Raw genomic sequence first — 21,884 nt, 5'->3', positions numbered from 1 at the left:
TCACTTTTCTTTGTTTTAATTTTAAACTAAACAAAATGCAGGAAATTCGCAGGGTCAGCAGCATAAATTTAAGTCAAAATTCTTGTCTTGGGCTCGTTGAGTTCTGGTCTCGAGCATCTCTTAGATTGTGTCGTCTTGAGCATAACACTATCAAGGAATTTGTGTTTTTGAAATACTAGTTCTGAATAATTTGATAGTTTTGCCTATTAGATTTTTGGTACAGGATAACTATGTTGTCAAGAGGTTTTGAATATAAGCAGAGAAAAGTGTACTACTTTGTGAAGCCATTTTTCGCAGCTACATATTTTAGTTTTGCAATGTAGTTTTAGTCAGTTTCTTTATTAGTACGTTAATATCCCTTGTGGAAGAATCAAGTATCCCTTGTGGAAGAATCAAGTATTTTTTGGGGGTACAGTACAGTGATAGTTTTCCTCACTGTCAAAACAACTAGTGATGTCACGTGACCCCGTGACGTCATCATCCCAACGCTGTGCGTGGGGGCGGGAGGGGGTGAGGGGGGTTCCATCATGGCGTCGATGCAGGTAAGAGCACAAATGACAGCGGCCCCGAGTTGGTCATGTACCTGCTTTAGACCACACTGTTTGGGCTTTTTTGCGTCACCACGTCATGAGCATTTCACGGCTTTTATTTGGAGTGGCCACGATGTCAGCGTAAACGCGGTAACATAATTCGACTTAAACTGTAGAAGGTCCGGCGGCGCTTGGCTTTTGCTAGCATTACTACCAACCTTAGCACATCATCAACAACAGCACCAGCGAAGAAACCAGTTAGCCAGGGCGAAAATATCCATGCCCTACCATGGAGTTTTACGACTAACACTCTGATTCCACAACTAATATGATGGAGCAAGTTACAATTATTGGTTTGTTCAAATAAACGAGGGCCGAACCTGTGCTGTTCGGCTGAGTTAGCTTGTGAGGCGGTGCGCAGGTTGACCTGTTCTAGTTTCCTCTTGAGCTGAACAGGTGCATCGCTTCCACAGGAACAACTACACAAGAGTGGTTCGGTTATTCTAACCGAATAAAGACCAGGATACACCGAATGGCAATGCTTGTATGTGTATAACCATCGATTTACACTAATGTTTGTATTTATTGGAAAGCCAACCCTTGTAAACATTCGATATCTAAAATTAATTGAAACTGGGGTGATAGAAACCCAGCCATTACACATTTAAGTATTCTTGCTCATAAATGCGAGTTACCAAAATATTTTATATTTAATCTCACATTCATAGTAAGACTGGAAAGCAAGACTTTGCATTGAGCGGGATTTACATTTGGCTTGGTTGTGTTTAAAATGTTCAATGAATGTAGCCTAGATTTCCTACAGCTTTGTTTTGTAAATTATGACATTTTTTAACAGAAACGGCTACAAAAGGAATTATTAGCCCTGCAACATGATCCACCCCCAGGAATGACGCTAAATGAAAAAAGTGTACAGAACACCATAACACAGTGAGTATCTTATTTTTTTTTACTTAATAATTTCCATCACCCTTAAGTATGTCCTTTCTCTGAATCCAAATTATGGAAATATAAGTGGGTGTATGAATTCAATTGTAATCTCAGCAGGGAGGAACTGGGGCATGAGCAGTACAAATTTTGAGTAGTGTTAAATGTAGTCTGTTGTTTTTAATTTCTTCAAGGATTACTACAGCGTAATGTCATTGCTTAAGCTTTGAAGAGTGCATTTAGTATACAAGGAAAGGCTTCAAGTTTATGCCCTGACGATGGTCAGACGGAAATTGTGTTATGTGCTTTGCCTGACTTACAAGTATTCCAACCAGTTTAGCTGGCTTTTGCATTGAACGCCTCCTAGAGTTGAGATGGTTTGGATAGGTGTGGCTTTAAATTTCAACCTTAATAATGAGGAGCTAGCTGTGGGTTGACGTTGAATGGGTTTTAATTTTCAAGTCCTTACGGAGTCACAAAAGTTTTTTTTTTTTTCCAGTAGCAAGGTCAAAATAATTTGTTTCTAAAAGCAAACATGGAAGAATACATACTTCGTGGGTTTGTGTGTGTGACAGAGATTAGGTGCCCATTTGTTTTTGTCTGTTTACAGTGTATAGAACACACTGATTACTATTAACAGTATGATAGAACAGTAATGCTAGGAATCAACCAGTACAAACAGGGAAACTCCTGCTGCAAATATATGCTCAGCTGGTTTTTTTATGGTTCACTGGCCTGGCACACAATTTCAAGGTTAATGGGATCCCAACATCCTTGATGTAATGTACAATAGAGGCTCTAACTCATAGATAGTTCATTCAGAAACGCTGACCGCCAATTGTGTTGAGATTTTGAAAAAGAAACAAAAAACCACTCCCATGGAAAACAATAATAATGCAGGTCTTCAGTTTGCTGTATATACTTGTGTACCTAATTGGTCAAAAAATTATATTTATAATAAATAATGTATCTTTCTTCCTCTATTTATGCCAGTGAGGCATAGTGACAGACAGAACAAATGAATCGTCTTCTATTATATGGCAAGAAGTAAATACAGTAATTAATGTATCCGCTTTTTGTGACATTTTTGTTTGTTGGTGTGCCGAGAGATTTTTCAATTGTAAAATATGTTCCTTGGCTCCATCAGGTTGGAAATCACTGCTCTAGTCAGATCGTGTATTCTAATCAGTCAGGTGAAACCAACATTACAACATGACAGAAATAATGGGTGCTAACTTACTGTAATTCAATTACTTTATTTTTAATTAAACGACTTCACCCACACCAAAACCTTAGAGCACGATTCGACAGAACGGCAGCATGTTTACGTCCAACTGTTTGTTCTAGCAGTAGCTTGCTAGGCTACATAAAGTTTTGTTGCCTGCTTGCGAGCCGTAGCATATTAAAAGTACGGGAACATAACTCAAGCAAGCCTTAAACGAACGTCCTCTCCTGTCCCGACCACCAACACATGTTTTTTTCCCCATTTTGTTTTTATAATACAGTTGGCTGGAGCCACTCTTGTTGTCGTCGCCACGGTAACGAGTGTATGCATTTGAGTTGACAAGATGAAGCCCACTGATCTTAAAAAACGGGATGCGGTGGAATACAAAATTTTATTGCAATAGTCTGACATAGTGCAATCGTGAAAGAGAAAATTTGTCTTGTAGTCTGATCCCGGGCATTACGTGTTGTCTGTCTCAGATGTGTTGTCTGTTCCACACCGCCGACATGTTTTTTTTTTTTTTTTAAATAACTTTATTGGCCGTCAGATATTTACAGGTCTACGTGAAAAGACACGCAACAAGGCTAAAAAATAAACTAGCTTTTGGATTCAAATATACTGTGCACGATGGCGACGCGCAGTAAATGTCTTTTGCGGAGCCGATCAATGACGTCATTGATTGGATCGGCGAATTATGACATCAAAGCCGATCAGCATAAAATGCTAATTATCGGCCGATACCGATAAGGCCGATAAAATCGGTTTAAAGTCTTCTTATAACATGCTTGTACCTTCAATAAAGGTCTTATAATGGTGACAATTTGTGCTCTGGAACAAATTATTGATTTCATTTGGGAAATATTTGGAGGTTACCAGCGGATTGTGGTTGAGCTACGTGGTACCGTACTTCCTGGAGCGCTTTTCAAACACTGAAGTGTGAACATTAATAGGCCTTCTCTGAGTGAACCACTGACCTCATATCTCATACAGACTGAATAGCTGTGCACACCAGGAACAAGCAGAAAGATCCCCAAGGCTATAAACCCAAACAACCACAAATTCTTGCTCTCCTATCAGCTTCACTATCCTGGAAGAAATTAGGCCAGCGATAATGATGCTACCATCAATTAACCCTTTTTCATATCCTTACGGCTTCATACTATGAGCAGGCAATTCCTATTCATGTTATGTCCTGGACATATTTAAAGGAATTCAATCATCTCATGATAAACGTAGAGTACTTTTTACTGGGTATACCGCACAGTAATTCGCAGCTATTGGCGGTTCACTATTTGTGAACTTTTATTTTTTTGTATCCTCCGTCATCTGCTGAAAAACTCACCAATTAATGTGTTTTGTGCTCATTTTATAATACTCTTAGATACTAAAAGATTGCACCAAAGCCCTGGCTAAGTAGGAACTGGTATCAAGGAAATATGCTGAAGTGATACATCTTAACTGAGAGACAAGCTTTGTATATCGGGGAGATAAAGAGTGTATTTCGCATGTACTGTACCTGGACACTTCAGGTGCAAATCATCTTGAAGCTTTTTATTTTTAAGGATAATGTAAACATTGAATGATATTAGACTGTTTTCGATTCATAGTTTGTGGTATATTTATGGTTCAAACTATTAATATAGGCAATTGGCAAAGTAATATAGGCAAAGTTCAAACTATTACTATAGGCAATTGTAAACATTTTAGGGGGGGTCAAATGCTTGTGTTTTTTTCCTATTAATTGTAAGACTCAGCCCCTGTACCCCCCAAATAGCGGGGAATTACTGTATTCACTCTAATAGTGATTTATGCTTCAATGGCCGCCTTACCTTTAATAAATGCTTGCTAACCTATAGTTGAGTAAATAAACACTGTTTGCCACTTTTTGAGGAAATTGGGCATTGTGCTCACTGTCTTCGTGTAAAACCACTCTTCCTCAGGTGGATCGTGGACATGGAGGGGGCCCCCGGCACACTGTACGAAGGAGAGAAATTTCAGCTGCTCTTCAAATTTAGTAGTCGATATCCTTTCGATTCACCTCAGGTAAGCACTGTGTGACCATGTCATAAAAACAAGCATTAGTGCCCTGAGAATTTTGGAGGAGGTAGTGAGCACCACACCTGGTTTGAAGGCCAATTCACCACAGTTCTTCTCACTTAAATACTCCAGTTGTAGTCTTCCAAACTGGATATTTTTATATCTTCCTAAACTTTGACTTGATATGTGTAGCACTGAAGTTATTTCAAATGAAGTAACTGGCTTGTTCCTCTGTGTCACTGTTGCAGGTAATGTTCACAGGGGACAATGTACCTGTCCACCCTCACGTGTATAGCAACGGTCACATCTGTCTGTCCATCCTGACGGAAGACTGGTCGCCAGCCCTCTCAGTGCAATCCGTTTGTCTTAGCATTATTAGCATGCTGTCCAGCTGCAAAGAAAAGGTAAGGAACCTTTTGGGAAGGAGAGTAATAAATAAGTGCATTTAGGGAGAGACTTCATAGAATTTTCCTAGTTATCCCAATAAAAGAGAAATTCCAACAATTGTCAAAGAATCTTAACTGTAAACACTCTGTTTAAGAAAAAAACAGCAACTACTAATTATTCATTCATTCTCCGCACGGCTTATCCTCACTAGGGTCGCGGGCATCCTGGAGCCTATCCCAGCTAACTCTGGGTGAGATGCGGGGTATACCCTGGACTGGTTGCCAGCCAATCCCAGGGCATATATAAACAAACAACCATTCGCACTCACATTCATACCTACAGGCAATTTAGAGTCTTCAATTAACCTACCATGCATGTTTTTGGGATGTGGGAGGAAACGAGTACCCGGAGAAAAACCATGCAGGCATGGGGAGAACATGCAAACTCCATACAGGTGAGGCCGGAATTTGAACCCGGGTCCTCAGAACTGTGAGGCAGATGTGCTAAACGGTCGTCCACCATGCCGCCTACAGCTAATTAAACGAACAGAAAAGGCAGAACAGAAAGGTAGAAGTAACTGAGGCTCAGAAGGAAATCTCATTACATTCAAGCAAACAAAGTAAATAAAATAACGAAACTCAAATAATTCCAGTACCAAAGTTGTTGGGATTGCAGAAATATTTTTGAGCTACTATTACCAGCCTTGGGAACCTTACTGTGTGTGTTAAGCCTCTTACACACAGATCCTGCAGAATTGCCATTATCACAAAATCTGACATACATTTTACACAGAACCCAGCAAGCAGGACATTGTTGTGACACAGCATCCAACATATGGATAGTTAGACCTGTGGCACTGGTACTGTAGTGTTTTCCAATCTTTATTGAGCCAAGGCACCCTTTTTATATAATAAAAATACCTTGGCACACGCCCAAACAACAAAGTTATCACAAAATGTATATGTACTGAAATCATGGTGATCTCCTCTCGCGTTACAAATGGACTTACTCAGTGTGAAATCTGGGCCTGTTTAGTTGAACATAAAGTTGATATACTTGCAGGAAGCCATGACTTATTCTGTTGTAGGACTTCTTCTATTTGGGCCAAATTAATGGCTCCTGTTGCTGCCAAACAGCAAAATCCATCACACATAACTTCATGGGGTTCTTGATTAACGATGGTCTTGACATATGACATTTCAAGGTTAAGAACAACACAGCAAACATAGTAAGAATACGTCCTCACTCGCACAAGGCACGCTCAGCTACTGCTGTACTGACTGTTTTTTATTACATTGTTTTATATTTATGGCCTAGAAGTGTTTTACATACAAAAATTTACTTTAATTCGCACATTTCAAAGTTATGAACGGTGTTTAGTCAACTGTATTGCAGAATTAAGAATATGTCATCATGGAGCTATGCGAGTGTGGTTTAGCAATGGACTGTGGCACGTGACTTGCGTACAAATTCAGGTTATGTCGCCGCAATATGAACGGAACTCTGTCGTAAATAGAGGACCCCCTGTACCTTACAATATTGAAATTTCACATCGACTAATACAGTGCCATGAAAAAGTATGGGCCTCTTCTGAAATTCTTATATTTTTACATACTTTCCCCACCTTATTAAGATCATCAAAACAATTGTAAATATCAGACAAATATAACCCAAGTCAATTTAAAATGCTGTTTTTAAATTATTTCATTTATTAAGGAAAAGAACTTTAACGTTACCTGGCCCTGTGTGAAAAAGTAATGGGCCCCTAAACCTAATAACTGGTTGGGCCATCCTCAGCAGCAACACCAATCAAGTGTTTTCTATAACTGGCAATGAGTCTTTCACATCTCTGTGGGGATATTTTGGCCTACTCTTCCTTGCAGAATTGTTTGAATTCAGCAAAAATTGAGGGTTTTCGAGCATAAACGGCCTTTTTAAAGTCATGCCACTGCATTTTAATTGGATTAAAGTCTGGACTTTGATAAGGCCATTCCAAAACCTTTTTTTTCTTCTTTTTTTTTTTTTTTTGAGGCCATTCAGAAGTTGACTTGCTGGTGTTTAGGTAACTTGGAATTTTTTTGTCCTTAGCTCATTCACTGCCAGCCTTCCCAGTTAACATGGATATTTGACTTCTAAAGCCATCAATGGCAGTAAATGTGTTTTAATAAATGAAATCACCATTTAAAAACAGCATTATAAGTTCGCTTGGGTTATATTTGACAGATATGATGATCTTAAACAAAGTGGGGAAACTGCAAAAATCTAAGAATTTGAGAAGCGGGCCAATACTTTTTCGTGGCACTGTAGGTCAATCAATTTATTATGGCCATCCTTAGTAGTACTTGATTGAATTGATGACTTGTATTCCCTGTGCATTGTGAACCCAAGTTGTACTATACAGTCATGTCTTTTCTCTCACAGAGACGACCTCCTGACAACTCCTTTTACGTAAGAACGTGTAACAAAAATCCAAAGAAGACAAAATGGTGGTATCATGGTGAGTACCTTTCCAAGGCTGATGAATTGAAACAAACCACTGATATCTTTGATAATCATGATTTTGTCATTGCTTTCACAGATGATACTTGCTAATGTATAAAGTTTGTAATCACAGAAGAAGTCCTACTGACCTATATGAAGCACTTTTTAATCATTCAGTCTCTGAACTCTGACCTTTGACTGGAACAATGGACAGACACCAATGCGCTGGAGGCTCTTGACTGCATTCCTCCCACCCGCTGGGCAGTTTGATGCATGTTTTAGTCGGTAATAACAAAAAATTTAAACCCGTGGAACCATTTAGATGCACTCGAGATGGATCTTTTTTTTTGTTTTTTGGTTTTTTTGCGATAGTAATGCAGTATGCAAGGTGTATTTTTGTGTATTTCCTGTTTTTAAAAATGATTATTGTTACATTTTTGCGTGTGTGTGGACTTTAAGGTCCTTGTGTTGTGCAATAATAACCAACCAATGGAGGCATGCTTGGGCCTACAAAGGAGTTATCTGAATGGATTTCCAGAAGGGACCTGCTCACCATAAATCCAAGAAAATGCTTCGTTTTTTTGTTTGTTTTTTTTTAATTACATTATATGCACTGTGAGAGTATGTAGTTAAGAGGCACTGTTACATCATCATTCCCACCACTGTAAGCAAGCCCCCACTCATTGGTTTTAGTGTATCAAGAGTCAACAAAATGGTAATCGTTTCTCTTGAGACTGGTTCTGCTGGTACACATGGCAAACAAACAAACAAAACAAGTGTGACATTAGGTCAAACTCTAAGCTGATATATGTATCATGTTTCGCTCTGCGTGTCCACCCTAAGAGATAGCAGGGGCCTCTCATTTAAAGAATGTTTGTTGCATTTTTCGTGCTTCTAAAATGTCTAGTTCATTTTGTACTGTTTTGGGGGTGGGGCTGTTTGGATGGCCGACTATATTTTTGATTGTGATATATATTTTCATTTGTTGTATTTAATTTAAAAATGTCCACAATGTTAGAGAATGAGAAGTCTACACAGGAGTAATGACAACATGGGTTTGTGATTATGCCTGGTCAGCATTATGGCTCAGGTACTTTTTTCCAATAAAGATACCTTTCAGATGTTTTAACTATTTTCACCAAAAGAGACTGTTATATTGTAAAATTATAACATGTCTGCAGCTATTGTATATAGGGCTTTAATTTTGGGGGTGAAGGATGTTATGAGTAGGGGATGGATTTACTTCATAGCCAAGTGATAATAGGAGTTGGCCTATAACATTTTGCTAATTAGTTTGTAGTCAGCATCGAAGAATACTAAAAATCTCAAAAGTAGTTTTCCAATGGCGTTGCATGCATTTTTAGATTTTTATTTTCTTTTTTTCTCTTAACGGCATCAAACATTGTGACAGCCATGAATTTTTCCACAATTCTTACAGTGGCTATGGGATGGATATTACAAAGTTGACGACCTGTGGGGCTTGGTCATTTAAAGTGTAATAACTATTCAAGAACCCAATAAGAGATACTTGAATTTACCATCTTGGTTTGCTTTGTGTTCCATTTGCTCCCCCCAGGTTTTGCCTGTTTGTCTTGAATGATGTGAATGAGATGATACTATTTAAATCGTACAGATCTCGGCACAATGTTAAGTATATAGATCACTTTAAAGACATCTGTTTGTTGTCTCTCCGCCCCCCAAATGTTTTCGTCCGCTGTCAGAAACACGATGGCGCTGAAATGATTGTGTTAACTTACCAGCCATAAGATGTTTTTGGGGTGTGTGGGGGGGCTAAGCCGAAGCCTTCACAGAAGAGATAAAACAGAATTGCAGGTGAATAGGTTTCATAGGTCATTAGTTTTCCCTTTGCAATCTAGTTCGCAGTTGTTTTTTTTTTTTTTTTTTTTTTTTTGAGAGTGAACGAATGTGGGTTTCATATTTCTTTTTGGAGAGATGTTCTGGGACGTTCACGCTCTGTGTAATAGGTGCCTGTTCATTTTCATAACCGATAATAAAAGCAAATATTCACTTTTGTTTAACTAGTGTGCACGATCTGTGAGATGTGTTAGTATGTTTTCATTATGGAAAAATCCCCAATTTAGTATCAGCATTCACAATGAGCTGAGTTTGACCATAGGGTGCAACTCGCGTGATAGTTGTCATGGAAACGTTTACACGCTCTCCGTCAAGCATTCTTGAATGCTCGCAACATCTACATGTTTCAATCAAATACAGTATAATAGATACATTGGCTATAATAACTGTACATAAGTGCAAGGCAGGAAAAAGTCCATCTTCAATATAGTTTTTTTTTTTTTTTAGTTTTAAGTGGTAGTATTTCGACAGCATATTTGAGCTTTCTCAAACTTTCACTTAAAGGATCTATTTTTACATACACTAAATTCGAACAAAGTTTTTTTTCTAGATCTGTAAGTCGGAAAGACGCTAGTGAATGCGAAAACTAGGACTGAACCATTCGTTCACCGCGGGGGTGTCAAAATTAATTCCGGATTTGCTTCAATCACTTTCGACGTTGTAGAGGCAACATTAAACGTTTAATATCATCACAAGACGCTTTGTCCGTATACACCTAAATGTGAATAATATTACTTTACCAGTGGTTTGGCGTACTTTCATTTTTATAAGCCACACTTAAAATGGTATGTTTCAACTGCCCCCAGTTCTCTTTAGTGTTTGCCAATGTTGGAGGTGTAACTGGGGTCTGGGCCTGGAAAAAAAAGGTAAAACAATGCCCATGATTATTCGTCACTTTGTGCTAAGGTTGTTTCTGGTTGATTTTGTTGTCATGTCGTTGTCACTCCGCTTACGTTGCCGATGTGCACTGAAGGAGCCGAGACTTTCGGTGGTAGATGGAAGGCTTTAGTGATGCTAACGGGTGGTGCTCGCTCGGCCGACCTGCCATACGAGCAGGAAACCATCTCCGGCTAAGCTACCGTGACATTATGTTGCCTCCACATTACCAGGTTCAGATTTCATAGTCGTCCTGGAGTCCTTGCACATCACGTGCGTTTGTTTTGGGGAGCTGCCACGCAGAGGAAAAGGCTGATTTTTCTGCTTGGCAACGTTAGCTTTGCTAAAGTGGACACAGTCATGTATGCTGTAAGGGGTCGTAGACAGCCTGCAACCTTACACCCATCCCCGTATTTGAGGCAAGAAACGATGTGCTTTCGGGTGGTTGTTTGGCATTCTTATTGTGCATAATATAACGCAGGGATGGAGAAATGTGTCACCGTGAGAATGCAATGAATGACTGTCAAGCAGAAACTCGAGATGACATGTTATTCGGTGCTAGTTGTTTTTTTTTTTTTTCAGTCATTAAACTTCTATTGCTTCCTTCTACAAGGAACTTCGGTTACTAATTAATGCGCAATATATGTATGATAATGCAGTGTTTCTGGCAGAACATAAACATTTGATTATTGCTTGACCCTCATCATTTACACAATTCACAAAGTGTGTATACTGTACTTATATCTGGACGCTGTTGTTAAAGACAGTGTTATAAATAAATCCCAAAAATTATAATGTCCTTGGTCATTGAGTTTTCTCCACACCCCCTGGGGTTCCCTTTTCGTGTTTGACCTCTTGTTCTGACCAACAGTTTATTTACCCTGGCAGAATTTGCAAGCATTGGCAAACATGAACATGCAAACTCCACACAGGCGAGGCCGGGGATTGAATCCGGGTCCTCAGAACTGTGAGGCTGACGCTCTAACCAGTCGTCCACCGTGCCGCCAGTAATGTACAGTACAAAAATATTGTTTTGTAGTTTTTTTCGTGGCCTAAAACGCCCAGTACAGTAAAAAGTTATTGTAAATAAAAATAAAAACAAGCTTGTAAATGTTTGAAAGTTTTACATTTTATGCAAACTTACCACACAGGTGTGCTTGGTCATGGTGACATCGTTGACGTACAGTACTCATCATAGGCGAGTCGCTTTCATGATCTGTGAGGAATTCATGTGCTTCCTAGTTCCAGATCCATTGTCAAAGGTTAATGGCTTGACAAAAAAAAACTGTTACTGTACTAAAAATAGCATGTTCCAGACTCCAGAGACTTGTGTTTGTATTCCTCAGAGTTAATGCTGCTGCCATGCCGTCTCTCTCTCTCTTCTCTGCAAGTCTATGTACAATAGGCAATATGTAAATCCATCATGACAGGGCCGCCGCATCAATGCCCCTCATTCAACATGGCCGCCACGTAGGCGCAGGAGTCACGTCTTTTGGAATAGAATCTATTTATTATTATTTTTTTTTTTAGATATCTGTGACCTGGAAATCCAGTCCCATTCTCTGCCTGCATTGCGCCACAGTGCCAACAGTGGCCAATTCTGGAACTAACAGACTTTGTCAACGGCAGTTTAAGTGACAAATGAAAGCTACTTTTGGACACATTGTTCGGTCCCAATGGTCCATTTTATCTGATATCCGTTATATCTGGGTCCGTTTTATCGAGGTTCCACTGCACTTTGATAATTAAAATTGCACATCCTTGTGTTTGTGTGTGTGTGTGTGTGTTGTGAAGACCGAGGTCGGGCGATCCATGGACTCCGACTCAGTCAATTCCATTATCCATCACTCTGTAAAGCACAAAAAGTCAAACGTTTGTCGAGTTACTCCTTTAGATGCTGTTTTAGTTGAAGTATTGCGAGATTTGCTGACATCTATTCTCGTATCTTAAGTCATACGTGATGATTGTATTATTAAATTGGTCTAAGCTCCAGACTACAACCTTTGGAGGTTCCACTGTTTTATGTTATTTAAATAAACAGCATTTTAATAAACAGGTCTAAGCATTTGTAATGAGAAAAAGAAGGCAATGTCATTTTTAACTTCGGCATTTGTTGAATGTCAGTTTCTGCTCCATGAGAGCCGACTTTAAAATTTGAGTGCAAGGCCATTGTGGCATTCAGTATTCCCCCTTTTTCCGGGAGAGCTTAGCAGCAGTAACATGAGCAAAGCTCCTTCAAATAAAGCTTCATTGTCTGTGCAAAATGGCTACCGGGGCAGCAGAATGTGTGGTACGCTGAACGTCTCTCATTTTAAAGTCTGTGCTAGTTTTGTTCACATACATGGGTGAAGTGATTTGAATACTTTTAACCTTTAGAGAGATTTATTGTACAGTGAAACATCTAAGGTCGAACAATTTGTTTGGATTGAAATGAAAAATTCCCATAGGAAATAATGAAAATAAATAATCTCCTCCAGGGGTCAAACTGTCACCATTAAGCCTTTATTAAACCCTGTATCGGGTTTTGAGGCTCCATGTGACATACTGTGCTGTATTATTTTTTTATTGAACCACAAAAAAGATTCCGTGCTTGTCACGGAAGAAGAAGAAAGAAGAGGAGACGTGCAGAATAAGGAAAGTGTGGATATTTTAAGAGACTGTTGGCCGTGGCCACTCGCCCCATTCACTGACTTTCAGCGACGGAGATGCCGCACAAGCCCCACGACGACCTGGTGGGATATATTCCAGCCACCGGAGGAATTATGTGGATATAGTTTCCTGGCTGAAACATGTAAGGCTATGTAGGCACGAGAATGATGTCTGGTGTCTGATTGACATTCAGCAAATACACCCACAGCGTATTAGTACGGAGAGAACGGCTTGATTTTCGCACACAAGTACGAAAAGAAATTAGCCACTGATACAACATGGCATTTATGGCCGTTACATCTGCGACGTTGCGACACAGTTTACCCGCGGCCAAGCCAATGGCTGATGGTTGGCCACTCATAAAACTAGTTGCCAAACCATTCTCTGCTACTACGCGATAGTTCAGTCGGTTTCGGCCGTGTCAATTGGTGTGCACTGTGCAGTTAGCTTAAAATGCAAAATCGGCAATTTCTTTGATAACACGGGACAACTGGTTTGATTGTGAGTTTGGTACTTGATGTCACAGTCCATAGAAAATATTAGTCTTCTCACAACACACTTTGTTGAAGCTGCTCTTATTGGAGTAAATGAAGCAACAGGTCAAAGGAAAAGCAAAACATAAGTAAATCCTTTGATGCTTGCTGAATTGTGCGTCGTCTTCGTTCGGTGTATTTCACTTTAATGGTTCCATTGTAAATGTGGTGGTGAGTTTGGATGTGTGTATGTACTGGTCTCTGACTTCCAAAGGCCATCATTACACCATTTCTCCTTACCACAAATCTCTATGAAGTGACGCGATAACATGTGTGATGGCATATTTGATATTTGTTTTGTTTCAAGAATAGAGCATGGCTCAAGTAAAAGTACAGACCTCAGCACCCCAGACTGGTCCTGGCCTCTCCTCCGGAGGTCCTTTGGCAGCCATGGCCTGCCCAGGATCCCTGGGTCTGCAGCCCTCTGTCAATGGCACAGCCTTGTCCCCCACACCTGCCTGCCCTGCTCCTGCAGCTGGATATGGGGATGCTCCTGTGTCTGCCACACTACCAGGTAAATGCACAACCCTTTCAATACACCTTGGCCCTTTATGTTTTACTTTGTCAAGCATTACACATTGCATTAACCATTTATGTCCACAAGTACAGTGTAACCTCGGTTCATGGACTGAATTCATTCTGAGACTCAATCAAATAAGTTCTTTTTTTCCCTCATTAATGTACACACAGCACCCTGTATTGACAGAAAAAACTGAATTGTTGAAATTTTTGCAGCTTTATTAAAAAAGAAAAACTGAAATATGACACAGCCATAAGTATTCAGACCCTTTGCTGTGACATATATTTAATTCGGGTGCTGTCATTTCTTCTGACCATCTTTGAGATGGTTCTACACCTTCATTGGAGTCCAGCTGTGTTTGATTATACCGAATGGACTTGATTAGGAAAGGCACACACCTGTCTATATAAGACCTTACAGGTCACAGTGCATGTCAGAGCAAATGAGAATCATGAGGTCAAAGGAACTGCCTGAAGAGCTCAGAGACAGAATTGTGGCAAGGCACAGATCTGGCCATGGTTACAAAAAAAATCGGGAAATGGGAGAAAGTCCTAGAAAGTCAACCATCACTGCAGCCCTGCACCAGACGGGGCTTTAATGCAGAATGGTCCGATGTCACAAGGTCATGAGACACATGAAAGCCCACATGGAGTTTGCTAAAAAAAAAAACACCTGAAGAACTCCAAGATGGTGAGAAATAAGATTATCTGTGCATATGGTGCGTGAAACAAGACAATATTTCTTAGAAAATGTTCATAAACGGTGGCATGGTGAACGACTGGTTAGCATATCTGCCTCACACTTCTGAGGATCCAGGTTCAAATCCGGCCTCGCCTGTGTGGAGTTTGCATGTTCTCCCCGTGCCTGTGTGGGTTTTCTACGGCTACTCCGGTTTCCTCCCACATCCCAAAAACATGGACGGTAGGTTAATGGAAGACTCTAAATTGCCCGTAGGTCTGACTGTGAGTGTGGATGGTTGTTTAGTTATATGTGCCCTGCGATTGGCTGGCGACCAGTTCAGGGTATACCCCGCCTCTCGCCCGAAGATAGCTGGCTCCAACCTGCCCGCGACCCTAGTGAGGATAAGCGGTACGGAAAATGAATGAATGTTCGTAAACCAAATTGTTTGTGAACCCGGCCATTTGTGAACGCAGTTTCCATTGTATATGTATCTTTTTGAGAGGGTAACACTGCACAAGGATTTTTTTACAGGGCCATTTTAATAAAAATATTATTTTACCCCCAGCAAGTCTCGGGGGACTGAACTCCTCACCCTCTGGTCACGCTTTTTGGCCACCACTCCCAAATGAAAGGGATCTCCCTGCGATCCAGTATTCAGTGTTTTCTTTCGCTATGTATTGCGGTCAGGTTCGCCCGCGGAGAACATGGCAAACCCTAAAGAGAAAACTCCAATGTGTTTGGTGAATGAGTTAGCCCGTTTCAATCGGCTCCAGCCACAGTACAACCTCCTCAATGAGAGAGGCCCTGCACACGCTAAGGTGAGGACTCAGCGTTTGAAACAGACCTTCAATATATTATTATTACAGTATTATTAATATCCAAAGATCTAACAACAATGGCAATTGAATGGCTTTATGACATATTTTTATACAAAGGAATGGCATTTTTGTCTATTTCACTGTGTCATAACATGGCGTTGCCTCCGGGTGTCGCTGTTGCAGATCTTCACAGTGCAGTTGACTCTCGGGCAGCAGGTCTGGGAGGCAGAGGGCTCCAGCATTAAAAAGGCCCAGCATTCCACAGCCTCCAAAGCTCTGCAAGAGAGTGTCCTTCCCAGACCAATGCCCCGGTCACCTAAAGTGGACATCAACAGCAATCCAGGTACTGTAAGCAAGGAGAAAACATGTCGGCTTGTGTGTTTTTGAAGGATCACGTGAAAAATTCACTCACTGTTTGGAAAGCATCATTTTAGTTGCATAGATGTATGAAAACTGCAATGCAACTTTGGCCATATATTTCTTTGAATATAGATACCGTATGTATAAATAGATATAGATAATATTTATGCTAAAGAAGTTGTGAAATTGCCAGGAAAAAAAGTCAGAAACTTATATGAATAAAGATGTACCGGTAATATTAAAAGAAAAAGTTTTGTTTTTTCAATTTAAAATGTTTTTAATTGTAATTTTAATTTCAAAATTTCTATTCAAAGATCTGTGACCAGTAGCTGCTAAATGTATTTATTTATTATTTGTTAAAGGGGAAACGTTATGGAAAATTGACTTTCAAAATTTCATACCAATAGTTGAGTCTCTGGAGTGCCACCGCTCAAATGTAAAGTGAAACGACCAAGTAAATTTCTTGTTATGTGCCTACTTCTGAAAATGTGTCTGTGAGCGAGCCATTCTGCACTTACGCCCAACTGTTATTACATAGTTTCGTTGGATGCACGGTGTTAGCTTCTCATGGGCAGCACTTCTTTGATTGCTTTGTGTGTTTGCCGTTTTGTCCGGTGTCACATACGCAGTCCCAACAGTAAAGTTTAATTGGCGGCTTGGGGCTGTCTCTACGTGGGAAAGTACAATTCGTGGTGTCTTGTAGTGGCTCGCGTGTGCTTCACAGTAAACAGTTGCTTGTTTCCATTCATGGTCAAAGGGCAGCAAACCCGTAGTCCAAAATCCGTGCTCACCATAGTCTGTACATGAATGGCTCATCGCTCCCTGTCAAACAAGCTGCTTTCAGCAGGATGATAAAAATGGTTTATAGAATTTGCTATAATTTTTGATACCTGTGGTATTTTGACAAAAATATGTCACAAATATGATAAGACATCTGGGAACTGTGTAAATGAAGACACATGAAATTGCTCATGCTGATGATGATTTTGATGCAAACATGTAGAATTTATTTGACTGTTTTGGAAATTTATCATTTTTCTATATAACTAAACTTTTTTTCTGGAAAAAATATTTCTTCTCTCTAAATATTACCACTTTATTGTAATAGTATGTAGAAATATTACAACTGGCAATTTTGACATTTTCCTTCTTCTTCGTCTTCTTTTCATTAGGATTAATCATTCACTGTTCATCATGTAAACTTGTTCCTCATGTAATTCCTCACACAGGCAGTATAACACCAACAGTGGAGCTCAATGGTTTGGCTATGAAGAGAGGTGAGCCGGCCATCTACAGGCCTTTGGATCCTAAGCCCATGCCCAACTACAGAGCTTGCTACAACTTCAGAGGCATGTATAATCAAAGGTGAGCTACAGTTTACGTTATTTTTGGGGGGGTTCATATATAAACCTTAGACAGCACGAGGACAATTGCGAACTGGAGCCTATCCTAGCTTACTTGGGTGAGAGGCGTGGTACAACCTGGACTGGTTCCTAGCCAATCAAAAGGCACATATAGACAAGCAACCTACTGACAATTTAGTCTTCAATTAAACTGCTTGTTTTTGGAATGTGGGAGGAAGCCAGTGTACTTGAAGGAAAGCTGCATAAGCACGGTGACAACCTACTAAGTCCACACGAGAAAAGACCCTTCACGAAATATGAACTTAAAAATATTGGATTCAGAAAAGTTCAGCAGTATAATTATATGCTGTTATCATTTTTGGTACTGTGGTAAAGTAAAATTAATATGACTTAGTTGTGTAATAGGACCATCCAAAGACCATGTTTGACATTCACTGATGTGTTGCCCTCCAGATGGCAGTGTTTCCTTATTTTTAAAAGCCGTATTGAATCGCTTCTGTTAATAGCCTGAACCCCCATTTTGCAGCTTGCCAGCCAGAAATGTAATTTAGGTTTACACACATGCAGAGGAATCTTAAGTAGGGGTTGTGTGTTCTACTTGTACAATCCTTGACTGGATCAAAGATGCATATTGGTCACGTCATTTGTTGTTTACGCAAAAGTTGGAAAACAAAAATCCCGTGGTTTGTACTTTGGACTTTATTTTTAAAATGTCTAAACAGCTTCATGGATAAATTGATTCACTGGCAATCTTGGTTAAATGAGTCTACTCAGCAGGCACTCTGGCATCTGGCTCACATCTATTTGATCCATACAGTAACAAACAGGGTGTAAGACAAATGTCTGTGAAGTTGAGGCGAGAATCTGTTTTACAATGTTTTGTCTGTCAATGTCACAGTAATGAGTTTCAATGCGGCAGGTGGCACGGCTCCTGGCTTGTTTGCTTCTCATGCCACTTTTCCAGTGGGCCTGAGTGGTGCTGAGGAGACGCATGGAGGCTAAAAAAGAAGAGCATCCATTACCACAAGGTCATTTATGTTTTCACGAAGTCTCTTTCTTTCAGTGGGATTAATGAAATCGAGACCTTGTGAATATGATTGCTCTTCCTCTGATGACGGACTATGTGGCAGAGTGACAAGCCATAGCCACAATCTGTCATCGTAATGACACCGCGGTGAAACGAAGGTTTCCATATGCCCATGTCCTTACCTATTATGATGAATAAGAGTGATCTGGAATCATGTTGATGGACAATCTTCCCATTAAAAGGGCAATCTGGCTCTGATCCATCAGCGCTCTAATCACCACCAGGACCCGTATTGATTCATTCAGAAAGTGCTTTGATGAGAAAATATGGCGATAATATGTAATGAGCATTTATCAGCGTCTTAATGAATCTTATTTATGGCGAAGGGCCTGTGAATAATTTCTAACCATCCAAGTCCACTTTAAAATCAGCAATTGATCTTTCGTGGTGTCGTAACCATCCCATTGTTCATTCTCAAATACTGCATTGGATAACATCCTCCTTGGTGTGATGCTTATATTATTCAAGTGAGTCAACCAGTGTGGAAATCCAGTCTAAATCAGTCATGGACGCTATCTAAAAAAAATGGTTACATCAACATTTTCTTATGAACAATCTATGAAACTCATGTTATTTTTGGAACACCCAATTCCTATGAGTCAGTCAAGGCCAAAAGTAATCATTTCCCAAACGACCGTTAACGTTTTACCCTCAAATGCAATAAGGGCCCCCAACGAGTTTGGGCCCCTGGCATTGTACTGAGCTCCTTCTTGATTCGCTTCATGTTTTTCTGGCTTTTGCATCTATTGACGCACCACTCCCCCCTTTGCCTCCAGTAGGATTTCTGTCAGAATTTGGAGTTGGGACAGGATTTTGATCCCTTAGGAGCAAGGCTGAGCAGCCTTTGACCACCCACCTTCTCCCACACCTAATTTGGTTATGTCAGTAACATTTTGTCAGCTGGATAAATAAACGTCTGGGGGTTCTCTGCCCTGTGACAATTCCTCTTGGGAACATGTTGACGTACTGAACGTGCCGTTACTGTTTTGTCAGAAATGACAGCGAAGTCAGTTTTCTCAACTGGGCTTCTAACATTTTAATTAACTCAAATCTTGACTGCAAAACAGAAATACAGTAGAACCTCACATCATGCACAACCTGTTCCAGGACATAGGTTGACATCCAATTCGTTTACATTTCAAAGCAAATTTCTCATAGGAAATGATAAAACATTTGTAAATTAAATTGTCAGTAAAGTAAATTGTTCAAGAATCAAAACTTTCACCATTTTCAAAACTATACCACTGTGTAAAATAAGTTAACCACTATTAAGCTGTTACTTTATAAACATCTGGTGTATGAAATACTTTTCTCACTTTCCCTTGTTGAGGCTGGTCCTTGTGCTGACATCTCATATGGCGACATGCATGACTGCAGTTGAACACTCTTACCAGGCTTAGTTTTCCCCAAAAAATATGGTCAAATTCCAAATTATAACTTCAGGAGGCATTTGAATAGCTTCCACATTTAGTTGTATAAAATCAAGATTCCCAAGAGCTTAAGTACAGTTTTGCTTGTTTTCCACAATGAACAGTTGAAAATGTTATTTTATTTATTTATTTATTTTTAAAGCTGAGTTTATACATTGATTAAAGACACAAAGAAGCCAATACAGGACATAGGTCAAAGGACAGCCTTGATCGTTAAGTAGCAATATCAGTATGGCATTCTGACTTTTGATTATGGCACACTTTTACAGTTGTTCTCGTCAATTCAAGGACATGACTGTAAATGTGTGGGTGCGTATGTGTGTGATAGAGTCTTATGTAAGGAATACAAACAGCATTGCAGTGAAAAGATACTTGTTCTTGAAAAATGAATCTTCCTGACATGCCTGCAGGGCTCAGACAACCACCTGCTCATTGACATCTACACTGTCTACCTGTCTGCTAAGCTAAATCTGCCCATGAGCACTTTCCTGTATTCAACATTTTCCATCATCTCCTCCATGCAAGGTATCCAATATCCTCGGGGCTCCTCCTCTAACACATCTCCTTCCCATCACTCACTTTCTTCCTCTTAACTTTTTTTTTTTACTATAGCCCTTTAGCCCTGTTTAGCTTTAAGCATCCATGGGTCCCTTGAAAGACACTATATAAATTGAAGTTGTTATTATTATTTATTATTATTATTACAGTCTCATATAGCCGAATCTCGTGTTGTTTTGTCCACCCAGGCGTTCCACAGATTTAGTGTCTCTTATCCATTGTCGTCATAGCTGATCCAAAAACAAAAGGGAGTTGCCAAAGACTGTAGGAGCGGCATCGTGTTTTATTTCCCTTTTTTTTTTTTTTTTTTTTTTGGTATACATCACAACATGTATTCGTTGATTAGTAAATCAGATTCATGCCAACGCATATGACGTAAATAACCACAGGAGACGGACCTGACAAAAGGATGATGTGTTCAAATTGTACAAATGAATGGTAAATCGTAAAACTATATTTTAGAGATGAGGCGTAGAGGGATCCGAATAGGCGTCCAAAATAAACAATTATTTGGAAAAATTTGTGCTCGCTATCACTCTGTCTCCTCTTTCATGTCCGTTGAGTTGAAATGGCTAGAGTTTCATGTTCATGTTTGTGTAAGTCGTCATGTCCACAGCTCCACCTTTGAGTCAGTGTTTTCAGTGTGAAACTCATCTGATGGCGACAACTCACAGAGAGAAAGCAAGCTTACATCAGCTGAAGTTCCTTTCGTAATCGCTCATCTCCGTATGTTTGACAGCGTGAGGCAAACACTGAGGCCGACCCCCACACTGGAACTCTTAAGATGTTTCCCAGGACATTAACCCGCTCTATTGTGGTTTTGGTGGCTGCACACTTGAGCTGTAAGCTTCTTCCTTGCAAGTAAAGCAAATGTTGAGCTTTGAACTTGGAATTATTCATTCATTCATTCACTTTCCGTACCGATTATCCTCACGAGGGTCGTGGGTATGCTGGAGCCTATCCCAGCTAACTGTGGGCGAGAGGCAGGGTACACCCTGAACTGGTTGCCAGCCAATTGCAGGGCACATATAAACAAACAACCATTCACACTCACATTCACACTTACGGGCAGAGTCAGAGTCTTCAATGAACCTACTATGCATGTTTTTGGGATGTGGGAGAAAACCGGCGTGCCCGGTGAAAACCCACGCAGGCACGGGAAGAACATGCGAACTTGACACAGGCGAGGCCGGATTTGAACCCGGGTCCTCAGAACTGTTAGGAAGATGTGGTAACCAGTTGTCCACCGTGCTGCCAACTTGGAATTAGTTTTTATTTAGTAATTTGAGGGCAACATCATAGGGTGATAGATAAATTGAACTGGGACTGTCACGTCAAGCACAAACCAGTGAGTTCAGTTTAGTATGCTATGTAGATTGTTTGCCTTCCCATTGTCAAACGATGTCATTTTTAATCCAGAGGGCAAGTTTGACAGCCAGAATCAGCAGGATTCAAACCTATTACCTTCTGATCCCAAAGCCAAGTCCTAGGTATTACACGACAATGGTTGGGCATAGCTTAACACTGG

The 21,884-nt window shown here is 40.1% G+C and overlaps 2 protein-coding genes across 5 annotated transcripts in view; both read left to right on the top strand.

Moving 5' to 3' along the window:
- Nucleotides 1-497: 497 nt before the first annotated feature.
- On the top strand, nucleotides 498-9,143 carry ube2wb (ubiquitin conjugating enzyme E2 Wb). Of its 3 annotated transcripts, none has more exons than XM_061759126.1 (6): nucleotides 498-542; nucleotides 1,387-1,478; nucleotides 4,641-4,743; nucleotides 4,986-5,141; nucleotides 7,546-7,621; nucleotides 7,703-9,143. In XM_061759126.1, the coding sequence occupies exons 1-6, from the start codon at nucleotides 528-530 to the stop codon at nucleotides 7,714-7,716; spliced, it is 456 nt and encodes a 151-aa protein (XP_061615110.1). In that variant the 5' UTR covers nucleotides 498-527; the 3' UTR covers nucleotides 7,717-9,143. The 3 variants fall into 3 exon arrangements, with proteins under 3 accessions (XP_061615110.1, XP_061615109.1, XP_061615111.1); XM_061759125.1 differs by lacking the exon at nucleotides 498-542 and adding an exon at nucleotides 549-680; XM_061759127.1 differs by lacking the exon at nucleotides 498-542 and adding an exon at nucleotides 696-1,074.
- Nucleotides 9,144-10,190: 1,047 nt separating this feature from the next.
- The window catches only part of stau2 (staufen double-stranded RNA binding protein 2), a 90,175-nt gene continuing 78,481 nt past the window's right edge, over nucleotides 10,191-21,884 (top strand). For both annotated transcript variants that reach the window (XM_061759123.1, XM_061759122.1), the window contains exons 1-5: nucleotides 10,191-10,346; nucleotides 13,846-14,052; nucleotides 15,427-15,557; nucleotides 15,741-15,900; nucleotides 17,147-17,282. In XM_061759123.1, coding sequence (XP_061615107.1) covers nucleotides 13,854-14,052; nucleotides 15,427-15,557; nucleotides 15,741-15,900; nucleotides 17,147-17,282 — 626 coding nt within the window. In that variant the 5' untranslated portion in view covers nucleotides 10,191-10,346; nucleotides 13,846-13,853. The remainder of the gene's footprint in view (nucleotides 10,347-13,845; nucleotides 14,053-15,426; nucleotides 15,558-15,740; nucleotides 15,901-17,146; nucleotides 17,283-21,884) is intronic.

The sequence above is a fragment of the Phyllopteryx taeniolatus genome, chromosome 20, assembly GCF_024500385.1.
Source record: "Phyllopteryx taeniolatus isolate TA_2022b chromosome 20, UOR_Ptae_1.2, whole genome shotgun sequence".
Classification (NCBI taxonomy): Eukaryota; Metazoa; Chordata; class Actinopteri; order Syngnathiformes; family Syngnathidae; genus Phyllopteryx; species Phyllopteryx taeniolatus.
The sequence above is the reverse complement of the archived record's forward strand: the minus strand, read 5'-3'. Positions and strand labels throughout refer to the sequence as shown.

Excerpts from the sequence above, each read along its gene's own strand:
- ube2wb (XM_061759125.1), top strand. The coding sequence starts at position 555 with ATGACAGCGGCCCCGAGTTGGTCATGTACCTGCTTTAGACCACACTGT. Across the intron at positions 4,744-4,985 it reads ATCCTTTCGATTCACCTCAG|GTAATGTTCACAGGGGACAA; the intron begins GTAAGCACTGTG and ends TCACTGTTGCAG. Across the intron at positions 5,142-7,545 it reads TGTCCAGCTGCAAAGAAAAG|AGACGACCTCCTGACAACTC; the intron begins GTAAGGAACCTT and ends TTTCTCTCACAG.